Source organism: Cyprinus carpio, chromosome A15 (assembly GCF_018340385.1).
Source record: "Cyprinus carpio isolate SPL01 chromosome A15, ASM1834038v1, whole genome shotgun sequence".
Lineage (NCBI taxonomy): Eukaryota > Metazoa > Chordata > Actinopteri > Cypriniformes > Cyprinidae > Cyprinus > Cyprinus carpio.
The window spans coordinates 12,686,358-12,714,204 of record NC_056586.1 but is presented as its reverse complement, the minus strand read 5'-3'; the positions used below and the strand labels follow the sequence as shown (position 1 = coordinate 12,714,204).

At 35.4% G+C, this 27,847-nt stretch overlaps 2 protein-coding genes and 2 pseudogenes across 2 annotated transcripts; 1 reads left to right on the top strand and 3 right to left on the bottom strand.

The window, feature by feature from the left end:
• Positions 1-270: 270 nt before the first annotated feature.
• Positions 271-7,015, bottom strand: LOC109083699 (ribosomal protein S6 kinase beta-1). Its single transcript, XM_042771062.1, has 15 exons — positions 6,820-7,015; positions 6,112-6,155; positions 5,811-5,931; positions 5,023-5,091; positions 4,793-4,940; positions 4,414-4,471; positions 4,088-4,188; positions 3,903-3,993; positions 3,661-3,751; positions 2,731-2,838; positions 2,545-2,607; positions 1,634-1,711; positions 1,434-1,541; positions 1,247-1,356; positions 271-1,152 (listed from the first exon to the last, which is right to left on the bottom strand). The coding sequence occupies exons 1-15, from the start codon at positions 6,886-6,888 to the stop codon at positions 906-908; spliced, it is 1,506 nt and encodes a 501-aa protein (XP_042626996.1). The 5' UTR covers positions 6,889-7,015; the 3' UTR covers positions 271-905.
• Positions 7,016-7,897: 882 nt separating this feature from the next.
• On the top strand, positions 7,898-12,262 carry LOC109083702 (tubulin, delta 1). The gene is given in 10 exon segments (XM_042771687.1): positions 7,898-7,918; positions 8,237-8,274; positions 8,276-8,364; positions 8,439-8,586; positions 8,663-8,879; positions 10,261-10,492; positions 10,578-10,742; positions 10,855-10,995; positions 11,459-11,642; positions 11,712-12,262. Coding segments are annotated over 10 exon segments (1,338 nt in total). The 3' UTR covers positions 11,815-12,262.
• Positions 12,263-14,455: 2,193 nt separating this feature from the next.
• LOC122147777 lies at positions 14,456-20,615 on the bottom strand (annotated as a pseudogene).
• Positions 20,616-20,683: 68 nt separating this feature from the next.
• LOC122147776 lies at positions 20,684-25,350 on the bottom strand (annotated as a pseudogene).
• Positions 25,351-27,847: the final 2,497 nt, after the last annotated feature.

Sequence of the window (27,847 nt, the reverse complement as noted above, 5' to 3'; positions counted from 1 at the left end):
TGACATCACAAATACATTTTAAAATATGTTCAAATAGAAAGCAGTTATTTTAAATTGTAATAATATTCCACAATGCTACTGTATTTTTGATCAAATAAATGCAGGCTTTGAGCAAAACAGGTCTCAAAAAACATTTAAAAATCACACAAACCCCAAACTTTGGAATGGTAGCGTATTGTATGAATATGATCTTGCAATGCACACCCTTTTGTAAAATTACAAACAAAAGGAACTAATTTGACACCCCAGCTCATAATAAAATTTCAAAAGTCAATGTATTTGTTTTTTATTGAGGCTCGTGTACTTATCCATCATCTATACAGCACTGTGGGATACACTCATTTAAAAATGTATAAGACTTAAGTCAGGTTGCGAACCTCCGCTGGACGAAACTCCCACAAATGCATCTCATTCTGCAATCCACAATGATTTTTACAATTATTTAACACCTGGAAAGCGATTCAGCTTCCCTCGGAAATACTGTAAAAACTCAAAGCATCCCACTGGAAGCAATTCCTCAACATCACTTGATCATCTTGCAGGCAGCATCTACTCATCTGCACATCTGCAAATAGTGTCTCCTTTTTTATTTACTTATTTTTTTTTGTTTGTTTCATGTTCCCTTTATGGTAAAATCATGTAAAAAAAAGTTGATAATCCAAAAAACGCCCAATCCTGATAATCCATTTGATATGTAATGACAGGAATCATCTAAGAATGCGCTCTGAGGTTTTGGGATGTGAGGAACTGTAGCGGTTTCTCAAACTCAGTGAAAGACACATGCTCATCAGATGTGAAGGACAGTATATAGCAGATGGTAGTGATGGTGGGGACCTTTCTTCTCCCCAAGTGTCCATATAAAAGAAATAGAGAAAGCAAAGGAAAACTCTAAGTTGGACTAATGGTCATAGGTTCATTCGTAGATGCTCTGGCCTTTTGGAGATCACAGGGTAGGTCTGCTGCTTAAACTGGCCCACGCTGGAGCCAGCGGGTTGCCTGATGGGAAGAGGGGCGGTGGCCTCTGAACTAGCCTGAACCTCCATCTGATCCATGGTGGACACTTCCATAGCGAGCTCTGTGGGGGACTGAAGGGTGGAGGATCCGGGTAAAGTGGGACCTCGTGGCCAACAATCTCCTGAGAACTTAACCGGGCTGAAAGACAGGAGACAAAAGTGAGAAAATTGGTTTTCAATTAGATTTTTTTTTTTTTAATCTGTGACATTTATAAGTCAAAAGCTGGGATTACCTGAGAGGCGTTCGAGGGCTGCCCAAAAACCGACGAGGTGAACGAATTTTTGGCTCAAATGAGAACTTCTTTATATTTTCCAACACAGATGGAGCTACATAGGTAAAACCCTGCAAGAATTATAAGAAAACATAAGGAAAGCGCTCACATTTTTCAAAACAGATAAGCAGGACAGTGGCTTCCTTACCAAAAAGACCTGATTTGCACTTTCGCTCAGCGTGGAGTCATCAGGGCTGTCAACGGGAGTCTGGCTGGTGAACTTTGAATCAAACTGGCTCACATCATCAGCTGATTGCTGTCGAAACAAAACATCAGGTCAAGTAATTCATATATACTCAGTTAAGCTGTAAGATGGCGGAACAGACCACAAGAGGTGACTATAGTTACCAAGAAAGGCTTGAATGGTGGTTCTACTTTACGCGCGAGAAGGTCGTCCCAATTAACATGTCGGAAGAAGGGATGAGTCTAGAAGACAAATTCAAGTAAATTAAAATCACACACTAAAGCCCAGAACTTCTTTCTGAATTCTGAAGTCTGGTTAAACATTAAAAATCAATAGTGAAAGTCAATCTTCACCATATAAAGCCTATTTGATCATATCTGATACACACATTTCTAAGACCTTGAAATTATCAACATGATCAAAACTGGCTGAAAAACCTGTTGCACACTATCTACTACATGCCTTCTGTCATCTGATTGATAGTTTATGCTTTTTTAACAAGTAAAAGGTCTTCAAGTATAACTCTAAATCTTTCCCCTTCAGGTAATGTCAAGGGTCTTTATGCTTTTTAAATCTTAACTGATTTTAGAGAGTAAACATAAGAATAACTTGTATTCTTAGCAATGTTTCTAGATGAACAGTTACCTGATTAGGTTTACTTGGTTATCCATACATCATTAGGCTTTTGAGGAACGTTTATTTGTTCACTTCTCAATAATCATTGTATTATGTTTTGGCCCCAACAATAAAAACAATAGAGCTTAGACCATAAAACCGCGCATTTAAATATCTTATTATTGGAAAATATAGAGTGACATTTATTTTTAAATGCAAGTAGTCAGCTTAACTGTTATAAAGATCTCACTTTTTACAAGTAACAGGTTTCAGAATCTTTTTGCCACATGAAATAACAGCAACTGCACGAAATTGCACAATTCAGTTTGGGCTTCTGAATAAAATGTATGTTTATGTCATACTATATGAGCCATAAAAGCCTGATGTATCAAATGACACTCAACTTTTTTTTTCCATGTCAGGCGTTACAGGTTTAAAAAAAAATATCAGATAAACAGACCTGTACTTCTGTTGCATCTCCAGGTCCAGCCCCGAGCCGAGATGAGGCACTTCTTTTCAGCAGCTGAATGCAGTAAAATTATTATTACAATACAACATAAAAGACTTCATAAAAAGCTTCCAAAATCAAAATGTGCAACACACAATAAGTGTTATAGTGGGGGAAAATAAAATAATGTTCACCTACCCTTTTGAGAAGGTCCCTGGCTTCTTGTGTGAGGTAGGGTGGGAGGTTCAGTTTGCATTTAAGAATTTTGTCAATGGTTTTTTTCCGGTTCTCTCCTGTAAAGGGAGGCTAGAAAGGCAAGAATAAGAAAAACATTCATATCAAAAAGAAACCTCCATTAATACTAGGGAAGTTCAAAAACTTCAAAATGGACTTAGACCAAGGGTTCACAAACTTTTTGATGCGAAGAACAAAAATGATGTAGACAAGAATGACTCTTAAGCGATTGAGGTGTTTTGTTGTTGGATGTAATAATGAACATAGCAGTCCTCATTTACTCCTGACATCTGAGCCGCAGTGGATTACGTTTGTTTTTGAAGGGAATGCGCCCCCGATCTGCCTAAATGCATCTATGTTTGCGCAAATTATTTGTGATTTGATGAATGAATCTTTGCTAATTAGCACATTATTAGGAAAGGCACTTTGCGAGTTTCACAATGAATGCGGCTGAAGTAAACAGTCCCTCAGAGAGGGGCGGGTCAGCAGAGCTCATTAGTATTTAAAGAAAAATGCTACAAAACAGCTTGCTCTGAAAAGAGCTGTTTTTGACAGGGGGAAAAAAAGTGTTGTTGTAACACTATCATTGATAAATTTTAACCAAACTATGTCACAGACTTTTCATTAAGACCCTAAAGAATCATATCAACTTGTGGAAAATGGGCATCCGATGACCCCTTTAAGGAGTCAGTAAACTTCTATGAAAAATATATATATATACTTAAATTAAAAAGACTTCAAATTAGATTTTCTTTTTAATTAGTCAAGCTCATTAATTGGTTGTTGAAATTAATTCAGAAACATAAATTCCAGAACGTAAATTCAAAAACCAAATTTAAGTACTGCAGGTTAGTGCACTGCACCAAGACAAGTTCACCAGACATTTATACTCACTGCTCCAGTTAACATGTCGTACATCAAAGCCCCCAGACTCCACCAGTCAACAGCCCGATTGTGTCCGCTTCTCATGAGGATCTCTGGGGCCCTGAAATAAAGAAACTTCTCACACTACTGTAGAATCCATTTAAATGCATGTCACACGGCCATGTCAGGCAATGAAAAGAGACATTTGCAAAACAGGAAATTAGCTACTTAGATGTCACAAGGATGTAAAGGTTTCGTTAAATGTCTCTCACATGTATTCAATAGTGCCACAGAAAGTGTGTGTCACTGTGCCATCATGAATTGACTCCTTACACAGCCCGAAATCAGTCAGTTTTACATGTCCTGTGATAAGACAAAAAAACTATTATAATTAAGCATTTCTCAATTCTTTTTTCAATTTAACCCCTATCTAAACTACAATACGAAGCAGCCAAACCTTGGTTATTGAGCATGATGTTCTCCGGTTTGAGATCTCTGTAGATGATGCCCTTCTGATGCAGATGCCCGAGAGCCATAGAGATTTCAGCCAAGTAAAAGCTGCGTGTAAAAACCCTGAGCATCATTCTGATTATCTTCGTTCATCTCATCATGTTGAATGTAAGGCCTATTGTATGCATGTGTCGGTGTTCATGTGTCCTTGAAAATTGTTTAATAAGTTAACACTTCAAAAATCACTATGTTTAAAGCTTTAACCATAATTCAATTTTAACATAGCAAGTTTATGTTTTAAAAGTTGCAACTCATCAAATCGCCCTTTCTTACCAGGCTGTGTCCTCCATGAAAATCCCCTCTCGCTCAAGCTGCATGAAAAGCTCCCCACCTGCAGAAGAAAAAAGGCTTTTACCACAAACATCACAGTTTTAAGCGCAAACACAGAGATGGATGGATAGTAAAGCTCCGCAACATCATATCTCAAAAGATCACACTGCAAATGTAATATTTCAGCACACAAAGTACAACAAAAAAGGGTTTCAACGTTATTAAATAAATATAATTTTGCATAAAATGTTTAAATGAATTCCCTCTATGCAAAAAAAAAAAATGCCTTTAAGGGCAGAATGTATTCCTTAGCAACTCCGCAGCAACATGAGGACAGTGGAAAGAATGAGTAGTTATGCGACAAAGGTTGTTCTTGACGAACCACTTAGGTATTCAAGAATGAGGTAAAGCTTGCCGCCCGTCTGAAAAGCATAGATTAGATCAACGATGAAAGGATGCTTGACTTCCTCTAAGATGTTCCTCTCTGCTTTAGTATGCGCTGTGTCCTTGGCGTTGCGTACAATCATAGCCTACAAGCAGCAGAATAGAGTGACATTGAGACATTGCCACAAATCTAAATTACTGCATTCAAATCAAAGGAATTTGCTTGACCTTTTTTAAGACTTTCATTGCAAATATTTTGCCTGAACCTGCACCAGATACTTTCCGAACCTGGAAAACCTACAAAAAATACCAAAGAAAAGGTTAAATTCAAGCCTAGTCAGGTTCAATGGTATTATTATTTTAGTATTATGTATATGGTATTATAGTTTTTATTAATATTTAGATTTTTTGTTTTTATATTTTCAACTTACTCGTGTGTTTTTTATATATATATATATATATATATATATATATATATATATATATATATATATATATATATATATATATATATAACTATTAAGGTTTAATTCATTAAATTCATAAAAATAAATTAATCTAAATAGTAATGCTTCATAATTAGCAATTTCAAGGCTCTGTGTATGTATATTATATATATATATATATATATATAGATATATATATATATATATATATATATATATATATATATATATATATATAGTTTATTTTAATCCACAAACATATTTTTAACCATTTTAGTTATGACAGTAACCTGAATTGGGTGTGTCTGATAAGGGAGCCATACAAAATGTAAAAGGGGTGCTCCAGGACAGGATTGAAAACCCATGATTGATTGTCATATTTGTGCTCTTTAGCCTTTTAACATTTTAACAAAGTTCAGTTTTTACTGTTAACATAATGTACTGTAAAATTGTAACTGTGTTCAGTACAATGTTCAGTACTTTGGAGCTATGGTATAGTGTGAAAAGTGCTTTAAAAATAGATTAAATGAAAATATTAGAAAGTGTTACATTAATAAAAAATAAAAATACCTTTCCATAACCTCCTTTCCCCAACACACGGAGAAGCTCAAAGCACTCTGGGCGGATGTTCTCAGCGCCTTGGTTCACATTGTCCTCTGATATCTCAATCTTCTCGCAGTCGTCCATGTTACTATAAGAATAAACCAGAAATAAAGTGATAATGTGCAATATTCCTCCCATCTGCATTTAGAATACTGATGCCGTTTATTCTCAGGTCAATTCCTTTTTGGATCTAAGAAACATTATTTTAATCATTTCAATTAAAATACTGGTTATAGAGTTTTTTATTGCATCCACTGCACATACTTACAACTCAAAGCCACTGCACTGATCCATGAGGTCACTGATCTGAGCCTGCAGAAGAGAGGTGTGAAATGCATCATCAATAAAGGCTCAATTCACTGCAACAGTGAACACAGCGTTGTGTCGGGTGGAGAGATGATCAGTGCACGAGCAGATAACGTTACGAGGCAACAGCTGGCAGCGCTTCTAGGCTGAACATGAAAGCGCAAGGGCTCGGATTTCGCAATACTATTCCCAGACATCCCATAAGGTGCACCATCTATGGTCTTGCAACTCCTAAATTGACTTATCCTCGTAAATATATCATGCATATTAACATGTCAATAAAGTAATGTGCACGTATATATCGAAGGTATGCTGCACTACACGTTTCAATGTGAAAGGAAACACACACATCCAGCCCTTTAAATTGCCTGTACTGTAACGTTTTTTACTGTACTGCCAAGTAGTAAGCTCACATATAACCCTATTATCTCCAGCTCATATCTTTGACTGCTGCATATAAAACATGTTTCAGCACGTAACTCTCAAATATATCTGACACATGTGCTGACAGGCAGAATATCAGTTATTCAAGTGCATTAAACACACTGTAGGGTAATCGCGTTAGCCTGTTAGCATAACATAAAGCAGCCCGACGCTCGCTCCTCGGGCCTCAGGCCTGCACGCTACACTCCCGCGTGCCGTTTCCTTCAGAACAGCGCGCGTCCTTTACCTCCTCCAGCTCATCATCGGAGACATTTTCCTCTGGCTGGTCCAGATCGATGTCGAAAACGCCAGCCATCGTTGATTTCGCTGTCTGGGATCACTTCAAACCGCGTGAGGAGCTCGCGCTTCCCGCCTCATGGACATGAACGCACCGTCGCCATGACCGGCATGGACGCAAACTGACGCCCCCGCGCGGAGCACTGCGGGAAATTACTCGCGCTCCACTTGAAACTGTTTTATTCATGTCATTGCCACAAAAAATAAATAAATAAATAAATAAATAAATAAATAATTGTATCAGAGTACAAAACTAAATAAATATAAAATATAGGAATAATAGTATATATTATTAATATAGTATAAATAATGTTATTTATTAGTTGCTATTTATTTATTATTTTTTTACTTTTGAATTTATTTATATTATTTTATATATTATTTAATATTATGTATGTAAAAAAAAAAGGTATCAAAATAATATCAGAATACAAAAACAAACAAAGTGACAATAAATACTTAAATATAAAAAATACATTATAATTTTTTTTTATTTTATTGTGTAGTATCAAAGGACTTGAAAATGACTGGTTGTATTAATTTAGGCTATTTGTATTTTTGAAAACATTGCACATTTGGTTAAATAATCACAACGAATAGAATACGCTTTCTTAGTGCACGTGAAGGAAATCCATTTTTATTAGTTATCGTATTCAGTTGATTGATTGATTGATTGATTGATTGATTGATTGATTGATTGATTGATTGATTGATTGATATTCCCCGAATCAATCTATCTATCAATAATTTTTTCTCACATTTCTTAAATTTTAAATACATTCATTAAGATAATTATGAATAACCAACAAGCAATATATATGAAAAAAAATACATTATCATAGTATTATTTGTTGCACTTTGAGAAAATATACAATCCAATCTAATCTTGGGCTAAGTAATGAGAGTCGCCACAAAATAAAAAGAATTTGAGGAAAATAACAAAAAGATTTTCAGACATGTTTTTGCGAAAAGTATGTTTTGTGCGCCATCTGACGGTTGTAGAGATGTTTTTGACTCTATCTCCCATGATGCATCAGTTTTTCCGACGCGTACGGTACAAACCTGCGCCCGTCTTCAACTGCTGCTCACTCAGATCCTCTGCTTTGTAAAAGTTTTCAAAAGTAGTGTCTTAATGTTATTTGATATCGCGCGGTCCACACAGTCAGCCGAGATCTAGTGTATCTGTACACTGATCTATAATATAGATCATATATAGATCAGTGTATCTGTACACTGTGCTTGAGCGAGAAGGTGACCGTTGCTATAGCTACACTCTCAGGAGCTGTGTTTGAGCAGCGCTGTCATGCATGTGATATCGTTCGAGGCTCGAAACGATAGATCGATATGGTCTGTTGTAAAGCTTACAGTTGGGTCAGTGTGGGAATCAGATAGGACACGAGCTCTTAGGTCATAAGCGATGATTCCGGTGGACCGAACAGAAAGCAGTACAAGCAGTGCAGTGATGAGAGATTCTTTCATGAGACATCTGCTGGAGGTAGGTTCAGCTCGCGCGTATTTTCCGATACCTCTGTAATATTTGATATTTATTAGGTTCTCTATGTTTAACAGAACTTGTGGCTCGGTCAGTGCTTGTTGATATGGAGCCCAAAGTTATATCTCGAGCAATAGCCAAGGCTTCAAAATCTGGAAGATGGAGATATGGAGACGGGGCACATTTCTCCCAGAAGCAGGGCTCTGGGAACAACTGGGCGAATGGGTAAGAAGGCCAGCTCTTGGTGTGAGCTTGAATCGTGTGTTTGTGGTGCCTGAGAGTTTGTTGTTGTTGTCTGGAGGTTCTGTGTTCATGGACCACGTCATGAAGAAGCTGTGGAGGACCTGGTTCGGATGGAGATGGAGCGCTGTGATCGTCTGGCTGGGATTTTCACCATGATGAGTGTTGCAGGTGGCACCGGTTCTGGTGTGGGTACTTACATCACTCAGCGTTTGAGGGACTTGTACCCCAACTCCTTCATCCTGAATCAAGTAACGTGGCCCTACGAGGCTGGCGAGGTAGTGAGCGCTTTGTATGTTAGAGTGTCAGTGATGCAGAAGCAGTTTGGGTCAATTAAATGTATTTTTGTTTTGTTTAGTTTTTTCCTGATCTCTTAATTTATTCAGAAATGGCTTAAAATGCAATTCATACATACAATGATTTGAATACATATCTTCTATTATGCACATTTTTTTAAATTTCTGAGCTAAAATCCATATAGTTTTTTTTTTTTTTAATGTTCATAAAGTCAAAAATGTCAGGTTCAAAATGTCAAGGCCAGTGAGTTTCTTAAAATATCAGATAATTTGACCGTTTCATGACAATGCAAGGTTGGTTCAGTTTGTAAAATGCTATGTGGTGCAACTCCCCAAAACCTTTTTTTTTATATTGATGAATTCCTGAATTATATTTTATGAAAAGAAAAAAAAATTAAGGTTTTACCTTAAAAAAATTATTTACAAACTTTTTTATTTTTTGAAAGCAAAGTTAATATAAATGTTAAAGTTATTAAATAAAAAAAAAAATCATAAGGCAAGACACCACAGGCAAAACCTTTTTTTTTTCATTCACTGGGTCAATTTTGATATTTTCTGGTTATTTTGCTTCCATAACATGTCTTTTTTCAGACTAGTAAAAGCAAAGAAAACATTCAAAATACTTGTGTTTATTGTATTACACTTTATCGATTTACAATTTTAATTAAGGCCATTTTCTCATGCACTGGGAAAAAATTTCTCACTTTCATAAACCAAACATTACAGTTTTATTCCTATCGATATTCTGAAAGTATTTAGAGAGGGGTTTGTTCATATATAATTTGCCTGATTTATAATTTATAACTAAAAATATTCTTACATTTTATTTTACACACACATGTATGTATGTGTGTGTATGTGTGTGTATATATATATATATATATATATAATATATATATAATGATATTTATTCATTTATTTATTTGTTTATTTTTTGGGCTGTTGACAGTATTTTCTGATACAAAAATCCCCTCTGCATAAACTCTAAATGCTCTAAACACTCTAACATGCCAGCAAAATTAAACAAGAATCTTGAACACCTGGCTTTATCCAGTGTTCAGATTTTCTGTTCTGGATATTTATGCAATTTAGTCCATATTTAATTAGATAATGCCACATTTGCAATATATAAACCTAACACTCTAGAAAACTTGTGCTGTACTGGTGAAGTATGGTTATATCTATTAGTTTTTGTTTACACCCTATTTCACCTGTGGGGTCTTGCCTTAGCCATATTAAAACAACATGAATACAAAGAGTGCATCTCTAAGAACTTGGTACATGTGTTTTAAACTATATTTTTTATAATGGACTCTTATTATTCTAATCACTGTATTTGTTATTTTGTACTTTTTCTTTCTAGGTGATCGTGCAAAACTACAACTCTGTGTTGACGCTGTCACACCTCTACCAGCTCTCTGATGCTATTCTGGTTCACGAGAATGACACTGTGCACAAAATCTGCAGCCGGCTGATGAACATCAAGCACATCTCCATCAGTGACGTTAATAAGGTGATCGCTCACCAGCTGGCCAGTGTACTTCAGCCCGCTTATACCGCTGATTCACCCTGCCATTACAGCACAAACCCCATCGGTACAAATGACTCGCAGTTCCCCTCCAATCTCAGACAGTCATCAGTCATGACACTCCTTGACCAATGTTTATCTGCTGTCTGCAGGGGAATTACTGACTTCTTTGGTGTGTCACCCCGAGTACAAACTGCTCAGCTTGTGTAACATTCCTCAGATGTCCAGCACGTCTCTGGCCTATAGTGTGTTTAACTGGCCTGGGCTGCTGAAGCATTTACGTCAAATGCTCATCGCCAGCGCTAGGATGGAGGAAGGTGAGTGCTGTGATATTTTTCTTAAATTACATATATGAAAAGAAATTCAAAATATTACTTCATTGATTGTCTGCAGAATTTTTTTTGTGGAACTTAACACACTTTCTTAAAGGAATCGACTGGACAGTAAGCGCCCCATTAGCAGTTACATCTGCAGGAGAGAGTGCAACAAACAGCAGGCATAAAAGTTTCAATTTATCACTTGCTAATCTTCTAATACTACGAGGGAAAGATGTCTCTACTGCGGTTACAGGTACTTTCATTCATTAAACAGATAGTTCACCCAAAAATGAAAATTGTCATCATTTACTAACTCTCATGTCATTTCAAACTTGTATGAGTTTCTTTCTTTTGTTGATCACAAAAGAAGATATTTTGAAGAATGTGTGTAACCAAACTGTCTCTATTGACTTCCATTCCATAGTATTTTTTTTTCATATTATTGTAGTCAGTTTTGTTCAACAGAAGAAACTCGTACAGGTTTGGAATGACATGAAAGTGAGTAAATGATTACAGAATTTTCATTTTTGGGTGAACTGTCCCTTTAACATACATATAACATAAAAAAACATAAAATACATAGCATGCTAAGAGACCTGACATAGTGTACATGCAGTACACATACATGTTCTTGCTATTAGAATAACATTTTAAAGTTTTTTTTTTTTTAATTTAAAAGTATAGTAAACTAACATGCAGAATACTTCAATCAACAGATGGTTTTAAGGATCCTGCGTTATATGTGCCGTGGCTTAAACCAGAAAATAGTTTCAGCACATGGACCTCTCCTGTAGCCTTCAATGGATATGAAAAGTCTGCCACTTTGGTCAGTAACAGCCAGTCCCTTTTGAAACCTCTGGACAATATAGTCAGGAAAGCTTGGAACATGTTTGCATCAAGGTGAGAAATACAGTAACATAAACACTAGACTTCTATGGTATTGTTTTTCACTGATAATTTTTCCTGTAGGGCCTACGTTCATCAGTATACAAAGTTTGGAATCTCTGAAGAGGATTTTCTGGACAGTTTTACGGCACTAGAACAGATCATCTCCAGCTACACACATCTCTGATTTACCTGATCATAAAGATTGTGACAATACTGATTCCATATGATGTGCCTTTACCTGACCCTGGAGAAATTACATTTGTTAATATAGCCCAGTTAAATTGGTCATTTTTTTATACAAATATTTATTTCTGTCTTTCAGAGTTGTAAATATATAAATAGATATTTTCTGTATTTGAAAAAATATGTTAAAAGTACATTCATCTAATCTCGCTATATAAAGTAATTGTCATCCCTCCTCCACCTTTTCTTACGTTTCTTTGTATTCATCTCTCAGTCATGTGATTTTTCTGATTCTGAGGCAAGCACAGACCCTACCAAAACAATCTTTCGACTGTGAATTAAATATATATAAATGTCTGCAAATGTTAGATTTGGTAAAGTCTGTGCAAACTTTAAATCTGTAAATTGTTTTGGATTTAAGTAAAAATAAATAAAAGGTATTAACCTCCCAACTTCAGTGTCACCCACCTATCTTAAAATATCTAAATTTATTTTATCTGCTTCAGATAAAGCTTTATTTTTTTTTTATTCCATTTTTTTCCATCTTTCTTTTTGATATTTACGATTACATTTCACTGAGTTGTAGATTGAATATTGAAAAATGAATATATCTGCTCATAATAAAACTTCACTATTACTAATAATAATTCGCTATTATAATTTCGGTTTTCGTTAGCTGTTTAACAATATTTACGGTAAAATATTCAATTGCAGAGTCAAGCTGACTATTACTAATAAGGTGCAAATATCTGCTTGTCTTATTAACACGACCTTCTGTAGCTCAGAGGATTATAAACCTTTATCTAAAATATAAATTACTATAAGATTATAAATCTTAAATGTCACTGCATATCACAAAGACTGTGGAAACTCCTACAACTATAGTTAAAATTCTGTAAAGATGGAAGGACCCAAATACAGTAAAAATCCTGAAGGAATCTGCATGTGCAGCTGGAAAATGATTCATCTTACATCAACAACACACAACAAACAATACTCCACCCTAAAATGAAAATTTTGTCATTTATCACTTTACCCCCATTTTGTCATTAATCACAAACCCGTAAAAGCTTAATTCGTCTTCGGAACACAATTTAAGATATTTTGGATGAAAACCAGGAGGCCTGTGACTGTCCTATAGACTGGCAAGTAAATAACATTGTCAAGGTCCATAAAAGGTCATCTGCGCCACAAGGATGCGCTGTTTTCTTTCAAATCAAAGCTAAATACATGTAGAAACAGCGCATCCTTGTGGCGCGGCTGATACAGAAGAGTATACGCAGCATACAGTGATATGGAGAGACACAGAGGAGACTGTTGACAAAGGAATTGTTGAATAAAGTACATTACTTCTCTTACAAAAAGTAAAACTATTCCACTTAATACAAACAACACAGAACGCACGACTGAAGACAGATTAATTATACAAACAACTACATACATTACATTTACATTGACCACTACAATGTTAAGGGACAGTCACAGGCCTCCCGGTTTCATCCAAAATATCTTAAATTGTGTTCCGAAGATGAACAAAGCTTTTTGGACTTTCATACCTTTTATGGACCTTGACACTGCTATTTACTTGGCAGTCTATGGGACATCACAGGCCTCCCAGTTTCATTAAAAATATCTTAAAGCTTTTTGGGGGGGTAAGTGATTAATGACAAAAGTTTCATTTTGGGGTGGAGTAATCCCTTTTAAGGGTTTAACCATAAAAAATATTCTCCATACTGAAAGTAATTATGCCTAAATGTTTGATTTTTTTTAAACTGTTACACTATAAAATTTTTTATTTATTTTTTTAAATAAGTGGCAAAACATTTAATAAACCAGTTTATTGTGGAAAAACTGCAGCATTTTATAGCTATTACAAACTGAAAACATTTTTATTCGGTATAAAATGAAACCGATCTTGATAGATAAGAGATATATTTTATTCTCTTAAATAAACAACTGAATTTAATGAGAAACAAATCAACAGTTTAAAACAAAAGCAAGTTTCAGTTAATTACAGTATGTTCACATATGATCTGCTTGCTTCAGTAAACTGGGAAAAGAAATCCTTTAGATACTCAGATCCATTGTACACTGTAGAACACATTCATTAGTTAGTAAATATTTCAGCTGAACATTTCTAGCACAAAATTCAACCTCGAAATATGCATATGGTGACTAATCCCAGAATCTCAGGCAGCCTATTAGAGTGATGTTGCTTTATGACATACAGTCAACACCAGTCTGATAAGCTAGCTGACAGAATGGGACACTTACGACTGGATGACCAGAACACACTGAAACAGGACACTTCTGAAAGTTCATATACAGTATATAAGTAGATAGACAGATAGAACAATAGGCAGTCAGATGATAGATAGATAGATAGATAGAACAATAGGCAGTCAGATGATAGATAGATAGATAGATACTATAAAACAATAGGCAGTAGATGATATGATAGATAGATAGATAGATAGATAGATCTAGATAGATAGATAGATAGATAGATAGATAGATAGATAGATCGATCTTCCACATACCTTTTTAGGTCACTTCCTCCAACTTCTGTCATTCTTTGGTTTGAACCCAGAGATCAGATTTATGTATTTTTTTTGCATAAAATGCAAATGTAACACAGCAGATGTATTAATGAATTTAATGTCAAACAAAGTATGCAACAGTAGTTTTGAGAGAAATCATAATTAGCTACACAAATACTTCAGCCCGAATTAAGAGGAAAATATGGATCAACTTATGGTTTAGTTCAAATGTCAAAAAAAAAATGCACAAACATATGCAAATATTACATCTTAATTTTCTTGAGTTAAAAGTTACATCCACATTTGGTTTAAGACCGGAGAATAAACATCATGTGCGCATAGTGAAAACATTATTTTACAAGATGTGCAAACCATTTAAAAAGCACGATGATCTGAGTTGATATTGCTATACTCTTTAAACAGTTAAAGAAATACAAAATGACATCAATATTGATTAAAAAAAAAACTATCCCTGAAAATTCCAATCACAAAACAGACCCTGTCCCTTCGTACCTGTATGTTAGAAATTAAATAAGTCTATTAAGAATTGTATTCACTTCAATGGAAGCATGACCTCCAAATGTTGCATAAGGCATTGCAACAAATATGACTCCACACAGCCTGTTAGCTAGACTGCCTTGGTTCCGTAAAGACAAAAATCTCTTAATGTTAAATCGGATTTTAAATAGCCGAGCACACTACAGACAAATGAAGAGGGATTCCGCGTAACTAAAGATCTGAATGAACGTTAACATACAGAAGCGCTCATAAATCAGTGCTCATGTAGTTTTAGCTTTGATATTTCGTAGGTTCCAGAACAGGAGTGTGAGATGTTGTTTTTCTGTGAGTCCATCATTTTATTTTCTCCTCTGAGTACTTCTTCTGCTGGAGACGCTTGGCATAGCTCTGTGCCATGGAGTTAATAATGGACAGAATAAAATAGCACACCATGACAAGCACCACTTTCTCAAATACCCACGAGAGCCAGCTTTCACCCTGCAGAGAGAGAAAAATTATATATAAATAATTATTGAAATAAAAATAATTTAATCTGAATTACTCTGAAGAAGTTTGGGCCACATTAAATTTCTTTCATATTTTTAGAATCAAGATTTAAACAATATAAAAATATATAAAATCAAGATTTTTGGGCCATATTAAATTTGTCTTTCATATTTTCATAAATTTGCCATCAAGAAATCCAAGAAATATTATTTTTTTTAAATCTGAATTACTAAATGAAGATTTTGGGCCATATTAAATTTTTCTTTTATATTTTTAGAATTAAGAAATATGATTTAAAAAAAATAATACTTAATGAAGATTTCTGGACTGAATTAAATTTCAAGAATTAAGAAATGCCATTTAAAAAAATAAATAAAATTATTTAATTTTTATTTGTTCTTTTTTTTTTTTTAATTCCAATTTTTTTAAAATCAGAATTAAGATTTTTGGGCCAAATAAATCAGAATTAAGATTTTTGGGCCAAATTAAGTTTGCCTTTAATATTTTTAGAATCCAGAAAAAGGTTGAGAATATTTGTTTTTTTTTTAAATATATTATATATATTCAACTAAAAAAAAAAAAAAAAAAAAAAAAAAAAAAGGAAACCAAATGAAATGAAATGAAATGAGAAATCATTGGTTGATTCTTACTGCTGCTGCTCCATCGCCCGCTGGGTTATGAAGCTTGGCTCTCTGGGCCTCCAAGTACTCCCTAAAAGGTTTCTGAAGGGATGCTCCTATTCCAGGGATAATACTGTCCGAAAAAATAAAGATATGATTAGCAAAGTCTTACCAGGAACTCCACCAGATCCCCCAAAGCCCACAACAGCTTTCCTTCAGTGAAGCCTCCAGTACAATGAGACGGAAGCTCTCTGGAGCCTCACTTATAACAGCCAGCCTTCCTGTAGGACCTGCTCTAAAGCCATTAATGAGGAAGTGACCTCACTATTGTTTCATCACGTGCAATGTAGAAAGAACCGCCCAGTTTTGGGTGTGATGGAATGTCAGTGAACCCAAACCATCATGGTAGGATCAATTTAATAGTTCGTTCTGCACCACCATATCTATTCAGTGTTAAGATGCAATTATCATATCTTTAGTAGACTCAAAAAGCACAGAAATCCTATTGAAAGCACCCACAATATATAGCCTGAACATGACTGGACTCAGGCACATGACCTCACCACAAGAAAACTACAACTAGCTGATGATTACCAACCTCAAAGGGAAGGGTTTTTTTTTGAGCAGCACATCGATTCAAAGGCTCTCATCTCAATCAAGTGTAAAAAATGGGGTGACTGCTTCTTAAATCGTAATTTATGAGTGTGCTTTTGGATGTGGCTTGATTATAAAGCTATACATGTCTTGCTGGCTTCAAAATTAAATAGCAGTTTCCTATTTCTTTAATTTTCCGTTCAAAGTTCCAACACGAAACGACCACATCTCTATGTGTTGAGTCAACTCTGCTTCATCAGCTCAATTCTGACTGCATTCCATGCTAAACTTACAGACATCAACATAAATGGTGAAGATGTACTTAGGCGTACTAATAAGTGGCTTCAGTATGTGATGCAAATATAGTGTTGGTGTCTCATCAAGGTCTCATTTCACCCTAGAAATCAATGAAAAACATTTATAAAGATGACACTGAAGATAATAACGCAGGATCAAGTCTTAACAACAGGTTTTAAACATTAATGTTAAATAGCCATTAAGCATATCTGCCCTCCCTCCAGGTTTTACTGTTGATCTTCTGATGTACTAAAAAATGTCAACTGTTCATGACACAGAAAATACGCTTTATGGTCTAAAATAGGATCAGTTTTAAGCCACATCACTTCTTCTTGCCCTTTATGATTTTGGAGTGACATTGGTGACCTGTACACAATGAAGACATTTGCATGTCCCTAATAATATCAGATAGAGGAACAGAAACTTATGCGTTTCTATAGATGTTAGACAATGGTATGAATCTGACTGTGTGAAGGGGGTCTGCATGCAAGCATTAAAATAAGCTGCCCCAAGTTCATGAACGAGTTTCAATGAACCCGGCTAGATCGTGTTTTGGTTTCCTTTTGTGCATTAACATGCACAATGAACATGTTCCTTTCTCAAAGGTAAAAGAATTGTTCATTTTCATCTATACACTACTGTTTTTGTGTGTGTGTGTGTGTGTGTGTGTGTGTTTGTTTGGAAAAAAAAAAAAAGGTTTTCTTATTTCTCACCAAGTCTGGATGTTATTTGACTTCAAAAATGCCAAAAACAGTAATATTGTAAAATATTTTACAATTTAAAAGAGGCAATATATTTTGAATATATTTTAAACTGTAATATATTCCAATGATGCAAAGCTGAATTTTCAGCATCATTTACGCCAGTCTTCGTGGTCACATGATCATCAGAAATCATTCTAATATGTCTGATTTGATGCCCAAGAAACATTTTTTTTTATCAATGTTAAGAACAGTTATATTTTCATTTGTTTTTTAAGAATTCCTTTTCATTCCATTTTTTTTTTTTTCTCATTATAAATGTTTTACAGTTCATATTTGCCAATTTAATTTGCATCATTGGCTGGGATAAGAAGTAATTACTTAAATTTTGCTGACCACAAAACTTTTTTAACAGTATTTTGTGTTGTAATATATAACTATATTATTATATATATATTATATATATATCTTATATACTATATATGTACATAATATATATATATATAGCCTCAAATGTTTTTTTCAATGTGCAAAAGTAAATGACTAATAATACATTTATTCTTATATGTATTATAAGAAGCATTTTGAACTGCCACTCTTCAAGCCGAAAGTGAACAAATTCCATCTTGAGAATGTGCACAACTAACTATAATATTTCATGTGTTCTTGATTCATGTATTCTTTTTATTTCGCGACTATAATGTTTACCATCGTTCACACCAGGGTGTCCATATTTCATCTCACGCTGGGGTCATTACTCACTCCGAGCGAGAGAACCATACTGTCTCCACTATTTGCTTGCTGAATGTTATGAAACAAAAACAGTGTCTGTATAGAAGCAAAAGCAATATACGTTTGTTGACAAGGCATCAACAGCCATGTTTCCTCAAGCAGCGGCTGCATGCAGCAGACTCTTGGCTTATTGGGGGCAGACATTTGAGACAATAACTCCGTGAGAGACATGTGACACCCGGTGAGATCACTGACTCGCTCAGCTCATGATTTGGATCATCTGGATGAAATAAGCAGATCTGAAGATAGCAGATGCACCGCTGTCTGAATCTGCTGAGTCAACATTCAGACGCAGGGAGGTACATTCAAACAATGACTACCTGACACTTTCAACTGAAAAATCACTCTGATATTTATTAGCATCATCATTAAGTTAGACTCACTCAAAAAGCACAACACTTCTGTTGGAAGTGCTTACCAATGTGTAACAGGCATTTGTTTTTCTACTCACTACATACCTTAATGTTCCTCTTAATGTGGGGCCTTTCCAATGAGAGTCGCTCCAAAGAAGGTCCAAAATGAATCCATGAAATGCCCGCCAGGTGATATTCCAGCAGGTCAAACAAGGGATTTGGGATCTGAGCAAAATTGTAAGGAACTTGGTAAGCACTGCAGAGGATAATGTACTGGAAAATTGCCATGCGAAACTCAGAACTGTGACATCAGAACATCCTGGCTTATTCACAGCAAACCAATCACTGATAGTGACTGTAACCCACTTAAATGTGAAATATGTCTTTACAAAATAAGCAAAAATAAAGGCATTTTATTTTTGATTGGTTAAATTGATAGAGGTAAGTTACTTAAAGAGACATACTGCATTAATGGCTCTTGAAAGAGTTTATTGTTTAGAAGCTAATTGTATAATTATACACATAATGTTTATATTTTCAACTAATTGCAACTTCTCTCATTTATGACTTGTTTTCTTACATTTTGCAATTTTGACAGTTTACATTTGGCATTTGTTTTTTGTTCCCGCAAGAAATAAATTTAACTGCATTGTTTATAGATCTCATTAATTCAGCCGTTCCTTCGCAGAAAATGCAGAGTATTTATTGTAACACACTACTTAACAATTTACATACTAGACAATTCTGGAAAAATGGTTAATATCTCAGAATTGTCAGGAATAATCAGAAATCAGGAAACTGAGGATAAAAAGGAGTTTTTTTCAAGAATTTTACTTACATAGGCAAAGCTAGCAGTCAAAAACAACTCACCCTTTCTGCAAAACATTGTTTTGGCAACATGACATCTTGCCTCTTGTTGCCAAAATCAACTGTAAGAAAATTGGACAATTTCAAACATTTGCAACTTGATAAACATGGTTGGCCTTAAAATGGACACCTGATCTTAGGCTTCAGCAATCTACATAACTTCTTATTACGCTATATAAAGTCAGAATTAATATCTGTAATAATAAACTTAATAGTTGCATTTAAATCTAAAAATTACACAAAAAATTATATTAGAAAAAATGTCAGACAAACATTAAAAATAAATAATGTACTATAATGCATTATACTCATTCATTGTTTTATATTTAAAAACAAAAAACTGTAAATCATATGGTATCTTGTTTCAGCAGAACACAACACCAAATAAATTCTGAAGTCAAACTTTCAGATACTGTGCCAATATTATAAGGCAGAATTACAAAGAAACAATGTCAATACTATGCAAAACAAAAGGTGTTTATTAAATAAATCACACTTTATGTAATAAAAAAAAAAAAAGAAAAAAAAAAGGAGGAGCATTTTGCTGATTAATCCACTAACACTCTGCATGGTGCAATGCACTCCCAATTAAAGCTCCTCCAATTAAAAAGCTTTTGTGTGAGTGAGCAGACCATGTGGGGTTCCCTTAGACACTGGACAAGGCCATGATACAGGAAAGCTCTGCTTCTTGAGTCCACCCGCTATACGTCCAAGTTTCCCACTGTCACAAAGAATCACACATATCAGAGAAGCAACTTCACGATAATCGTGACCCGTAATAAGTGGACCACAATAGCGGAGGGGCCAATGAACAAAGAGACAAGGGGACAACTCCCTCTAAATGCGATACCGTATCTGGCTGCTTTATGGGGGGCCAAGCACTGTCCGGCTTTCATAAGGCATTACCAAACTGGAGAAAATCCTATCGATTTACGCTTTGCACATCATACCGAAAAAAAAATACACACTATACCCTGATGAAGAGGAGATCAAAAGGAGCTGCTGCCTGTATGAAGGCGAAGGTTTGGACCATGTGGGTCCCAGAATGAGACTAGATGCAGACCTGTGCACATTTGGCCTGCTCCATGCATCTCCCGCAAATTAATCATAATCTTCATCATAGGTATTCTGCTCCAGACAGCCGTGCCGCCCGTGCCATGAAGTATGGAGGCAGCTCTCCACTAGCTGTGCCTGCACCCTGCAAATGCAAGACTAGTTCACAATTGATGAGCCTACCGGGGACAATGTGTGAGTCATCCATAAACAACCGCTCTGACGACTTGTCTAAGTCTTACACAAACAGGCATCATATTAAGTGAGCTGCAACATCACACTAGGTTTATGAGAAACAGAACTTCTGATAATCAAACGAGGAGGATTCCACATATACACAACTACGCTACATACCATATATATAGATATTGTGGGTGTGTATATATATATATTATATATATATTATATATATAATATATCTCTATATATAATTATAGTATATCAATATATATTATAACTACACACCACCACAGACATACATAATGGTTATCTGTATATGTTAACATTTTAATAATAAATTAATTATATGATACTGTTATTATTAGATTCTATTATAAATGCAATATTTGTATAGTATAAAAATGGTTCCAATATATTATTATATATCACTATATTATGATAAGATATTGTTTATATAATAATTTATTATATAGTCAAATAAACAGATGAAATTATGTATTACACCAATTATATTAAAATTGAAAATAATAATATTATAATCAATACCTGTTAAAATGTACATTTTGTGTTATAATATACTATGAAAATTATTAAACCATTATATACTTACAAAATAATATAAGTTATTATAATGTTTTATACTTTATATACATTTAAATGATATTAAACAAATAGGAACATATGTCACACATTTTACAATAGTTAAACTATTCACTCGTATAAATTAGAAACCATTTGATTTCTTTACAAATAACTTTGATTGTATTCTAATTATTTGCTTTTGTACATTGTGTTAAAATAATAAAAATATTTGTATTACATTTAAAGTTTAAATACTATATCTATAGTATATATAATATATATATTTATATATATATATATATATATATATATATATTAATATATATATAGATATTTATATAGATATATATATAATTTCACTCAATTCATGTAACGTTTTAATTGTATTTATTTATTTAAACAGAGGTGATGAGTCGCACTTGTCGCAGGGTCTAAAATATGGTCACAAAATCTAGTGTGATCGCTTTTTACACTTGGCAAGAGTTGTGACTTTCGAGAGTGCCTTAAGTGAGCAGCTTTTGTACTTCATAGGAAAAGACTGCGCTGTGAAAACACCAACCCACATGCAAAGCCTCCAGGCGAACCTTCGACCATTAATGGGGGTCCATAGTGAGATTGCGTCCTCTGGCAGGACCTCCTCCTCCGGACACATTATCTGGGCTGGGTAGGGCGGCTCGGGGAAACTCACAGAGCCACATTCATATGCAGCCAGGGTGAAGAAGCTATTTGAGTGGACCCTGGAGGAAATGATGCAATCAAATGTTACCAGACCTGAAATAATACTTCAGCGTGCGCATGCACATTTCTTTTTCATGAGCGGTCCCGCACCGCGCGATACCTTTCCTTACCTATTACTTTCAACAAGTAAAATAACAATTTTCGTTGACAAGTACGTAAAACACTTGGGTTCATGCAATGGCAAAAATCTTGTGAACCTCAACACAGTGCGTGAAAACTGGGAGACTTCTGAATGACAATTCATTTGCTAAGTGAAAACAGACATTGATGTCATTCATTCCCACGGTCAGTCAGTCCGTGGGAGATTATATGTGGGAGAGAAGACTGGACAATATACCATCGCTAGCATTTTTAACCTCTGATTAGCCTTGCTTACCCGAAGGAGGCAAGAATGAGTCAGGTGGTACCATTTAGTGAACTGATCCATTCAAATCAAACTTAATCAGAAGAAAATATTATACAGATGGAACAAGTGGTACGGAAACGTTTATTTTCTCACTTCAAAAGTTGCTTTATTATGACCGTACAAGCAACAACATATCCAAAACCTCAGCACTTAAAAGCCTGTTAAACCCTAGAAACCCAGTTACTCTGCAGACTGTTGGGATCTACAGGCGGAGGTGATGTCAGTCAGGCAGGACCACTTTTTAGTAACTTTCTGCAGAGAAATGAGCTCATGGGCGACAGTGTCACAGCTGTTAAAGAGCCTGATACAGCGACTGTTTTTATCTGGTGTACTCACTGCAATTGAGTTTCATTTCCCAGGCGTGTGAAAAACGGACACAAGCCACTTCTCAAACTCAATCATTAGAAAGCGGTATTGATGGAGAAACCTGGTAGTTCTGACAGATGGCTTCTCCTTAAATCAATCATTTCCCTCATATTATGTTTATAAAACGGGTTTGACTGAAAATTTTGTATTCATCATTGATTCATTAAATTGATCAAAAGCCACAGTAAGGCAAAATTATAACGTGTTACAAAAAAATGTATTTCAAATAAGAAAGAATCAGTTTCCACAAAATATTAAGCACCTCAACTTTTTCTCAATATTATTGATAGTGATAGGAAATATTTTGTTGAGCAGCAAATCAGCAGATTAGAATGATTTCCTGAAGAATCATGTGACAATGAAAACTGGAGTACTGATGCTGAAAATTCAGCTTTGCATCAAAGGAATAAATTACATTTTAAAAAAATATTCAAATAGAAAAATAGTCCACTTTAAATTGCAATAATACAAATTATTATGATTGGTGAGCATAAGAGACTTTTTCAAACTCCAAAACGTTCGAACTGTAGACTATGCAAGACCATAGCAAGGTACAGTAAATTAAATTACTGGCTTTTTATACTGTCATTCTAACTAAATAATATTAAAAATATTATCTGAAAATGCTGAAGTGTAATCTTTTTTTTTTTCCTCTCAAAAGTTAATGTTATTATGTGAATAAAACTAAAAAGAAGTTGTATCATTACTTCGGACCAGCCCTAAAAAATAATAATTATTTTTGTGCGTGCTTCTTTCTCTACAATTGTTGGTCCTTTACAAAATTCCAAAGGATAAAAAATTCAGTTTTGATGTAAAAATGCCTATCTTTGTACAAAAGTCTGGTGGTGAAAAACATTGCAGCGATTTTTGCACTTTCACAGCCCATCCTTCACAATGCTTGCCCATGGAAAACAACTGAGCACCAAAAAGTTTTTACTAGAGTTCTCTGTTGACAAAGGAGGGGTGTGAACGTTCCCACACCAGTGGAAGTGGATACTCACTGACCCGTATCGACAGTTCAGTCCTTGAGTCAGTGGAAACTGGGACGGTTTTATTACAGATCTGCTGTAGAAAAGCAGAGGAGCACATGCGCTCACTGTCACACTATTTATACTTCAGTGGAACATCGGCCACACATACATTCCCTTTTGACAGACAGTTCCCCTGAACAGTTACTTTAGGGGAATATCTGCCCTGTCAGTATGTAAAAGAACCCACGGATGTTTTCAGACCATGTTTGTACCATTGAGGTCACAGATAAGCTAGTAGACTCCTAAAAGTTGATTGAAACTTCTGGCACCATATACCATGCTACATGCAGCAGTCCAGTATAAGAACTTCCACAGGTACGAAGAAAGTGTCAGTCCATGTCCAAGACCGACGAAGACAAAATCCCCAGGCCTACCCAGTAGTGCCACCACAGGAACTTCTTCTCCAGGTACTGTACATACTACAAACAATACAAACACACTAAATTCATCAAGAATCAAGACGCTTCAGAGTAATAATTTACCTAGTAAAGCTTGGTGGAGTAAAAAAAAACAAACTAAAATGACCACCTTAAGCAGAAAGCTGAAAGCCATAGTTCACCCAAAAATTTAAATTTGATGTTTCCATCTCGCTTACCCCCCCAGGGCAATATTTGTTTTGTTTTATGCATGTCGTTTTCTTTCCTCGATTCATTAGCCACACAATTTCCAAATCTGTTAGAACTCTCCTGAGCGCTGTTTCAGCAGCATACTTGTATAAGTGCATTACCGCCACTATCTCTCAAGTGGACTCATTGACACTCTATCTACAATCTCATTTAGTTAGGGTCAATGGTCCACTCTGAGAGATATAGGTGGCGGTAATGCACTTATAACTTTGGCTGCTGAGAACACACTCAAGTGAGAAGCGCTCAAGAGAGTTCTAAATAGTTTGGACCCCCCAATTGTGTGACATCAGAGGTAAAGAAAAATGACATAAATACTGTTCAGTTTCTTGGCCACAGACTCTATCGGTTTGTGGTCCTCTTAAGCACATCAATGTATTGTAACGAGCCGCAGGGTTTAATTTTGGATTTGTTCGTGTGTGTTGGTTTTTTATTCTTGTATTGTATGTTTTAGCCATGATTCCTCATCCACATACAATTATAAGACTGATAGACCTGCAAAATCGGTTTGAGCTTTAAAAAATCTTGGTTTCTCTGTGTTCCTCTACTGAAGCCAGCTACATCTTGGATGCCCTGGTGGTCAGGCAGATAAACATCAAATTTTCACTTTTTGGGTGAACTATCCCTTTAAGAAAGAAAAACTGATCTTAAGAACTATTACAATAATTCAATTACATTAATAATACAACATGCTCCCATGTAAAATGGAGACTCAAAGCAGTAGGTAAATACTGTAGTAGGCCCCCTGTGCTCACCTGCTGATGTTTCTCCTTCTACTGAGTAAGCCATTGGAGAAAAGTGAAAATAGGGACTACAGATAAAAATACTCACACTCCTCTTTCTCTGCCAAAGCCTGCTAAAAAACAATAAAAATAATAATAATAATAATAAATAAATAAATAAAATCTTTTTATGGAAACTGAGATACACTTTTTCAGGATTTTTTGATGAATAGAACTTTTAAAAGAACAGAATTTATTTGAAAGAGAAATCTTTTTGTAACTTCTGTCATTTTTTCCTCAATTTAATGATCCTTGCTAACTAAAAGTATTAATTTCTTAAAAAAAGAATCCTGAATGATACTTGTTAATATATCAACTTGGGGACAGGGAACAGGTGCAAATAATTTGGTTAAACTTTCCATAGACCTTAGAATTATGACTGACAATAAAAAATGTGATCGCTTACTTCACGTCATTCTTTCAGGGTAATGAGGGTTTCCTATAAAAATACAGTAAGTGTGGTAAAAGGCCTCTTCCACAGCAACTAAGAGAGACGCGCTTCCCTGGCCCTGCTGCGTTCGCCTCCTCTCAGAGATGAAATCTGTGGGTACATCCAAAGCTTTCCAAATAGGATTCAATATATTTAAACACCATGCAGAGGATCCATTGTTAGCAGTGATGGAAGCTTAAATTTCTCCATATGTTCTGATGAAGAAATAACTCATATAGCGATCAAGTCTCTATTTACATCAATCAGTCTATTGATGATCAATCTACTAATCAAATCTATCAGGGAATGTCTGTTAATGGTCCACGGGATGTTTTATCTCTGGTCCTGACCCTTGATCAGCTCAGCTTGAGGGTTATACGGGGGGGTGGCTGCCAGCAGGTATCTGAGTAAAATTAAGCTTTCCATCAGCTTGACAAACCTTAGAACTGCCGTTCTCGTTGTCTTTAGGTCCCTATGCTTTTCCTGTGGCTGTTCACATTCTGCTCCATTTGCACCCATCTCCCACTACAGTGTTACAGTTCAGAAACACCTGCACACAGAAACAAACCCTGTGATGCCAGCATTACTCGCTGAGGCCCCTTGGTTGAATGTTTGCTGAGGGGCAGACCAACATCCCAACTCAAACTTTTGGGAAGTGCTGATGGGTGGTTGTCCTCGCAAGAGAACCTTGATTGCATTAGTAGTTAGTCTTCGGGAACAATTGACAGAATGCTGATTTAAATAAAATACCTTAAATATCAGAAGATAAACAAAACACATTAAAATCAATGACCACTGACCAAAAAAATATACTGTATTCTAGTACCATTATTTCCATCTACTGGACTCTGATCACCTGTACAGTTGCCCTAGGACCTTTAACGAGCACGTACGCTAACCTAGCTAACACTAAACAGAAAAAGATTAAGCAACTGATTCGTCGTGGTTATAGTATATAAGAATTTCTAACAACGTGTTGGTTAGTTACCAGTTATTTTAAATAAACAAAAATACAATTTTTCAGATTGCTGTTACAGGTTTCGAATAGCACACATGGGTGATGAACCGTCAAGGAATTAGCTTGTCGAGGTTATGCTTCGAGTCCCCCTACTGCTGTTTGTTTTATAATTGATTGAGACGCAGCATCGATTCCATATTGATGTTTACATACTCTTAAAGCTAAAAAGAGTGAAAAAGGTCACATAAGAGATGTCCGGTACAGTGACGGACAAGTCATAACCTGCAGCCACTCTCACGCCCCCGACAGAAGCAGTCACAGGAAATGACTCACGTTTCACTGCAGTGTCAGTCAGTCAAGATAAGAGACCGCGAGAACAACCACCGCCATCCGTTCTGTCGCTAACATCCATTTTCGAGTGGACGGGATCAGTTTCAGCGAACTCTCAATATTATAAGAACGTTTGCTTGCGGGTCGTATTACTTTAGAATGTCGCTCAGCAGCTTCGCTGTATGGCTTGCGGGTCATTAATTCTTATTATTATTAACGAGACGAAAATAGAAAAGCGAAATTTTACTGACACATACGGATAATTTTATCCTGCCTCTGCGTATCCGGGATCAACATATCTGACTTTCCCTGATTTTCTAGCGTACACCGAATGTAGAATTTCCGTGCCTCGAGGTAAGTTCATGCCCAGATTGATACAAATCAGCAGTGCAATTTACAAATATCCATTAATACATTTTCTGCAAAATTTATATGACTTCCCTCATTCATTTTTATTTAAAAATAATATGTGTGTATAATTATTATTTTGTTTTAAAAGACATTTACTCGCCCCACTAGCGCAAGTAAATGGTGATTTTATGGTATCATGGCGGGGGTCCGCCTTATGGGGGCAACCATGTTGACATCACATGACGCAGCGGAATGTTATTTGGTTTACAGGATAAAATCATTATGCCAGCTTACACATTTCTTCAATTCCTTTCAAGATAATTGCCAATATTGCACCAGCACGACACTGGAAAAAAGAAGAAAAAAAAATGACTGTGCACCTTTAATGGCTTTCTGCGTGATCCTGTGAAAACATAATTGGCAAGATATACGCTA

Bases quoted from the DNA above. Each gene is read 5' to 3' on its own strand.
- LOC109083699 (XM_042771062.1), bottom strand. From the start codon at position 6,888: ATGGCTGGCGTTTTCGACATCGATCTGGACCAGCCAGAGGAAAATGTC. The intron at 5,932-6,111 runs GTAAGTATGTGC...TTATTCTTATAG, and splicing joins CAGTGCAGTGGCTTTGAGTT to TAACATGGACGACTGCGAGA. The intron at 4,472-4,792 runs GTTCGTCAAGAA...TTTCTTCTGCAG, and splicing joins CATTCTTGAATACCTAAGTG to GTGGGGAGCTTTTCATGCAG.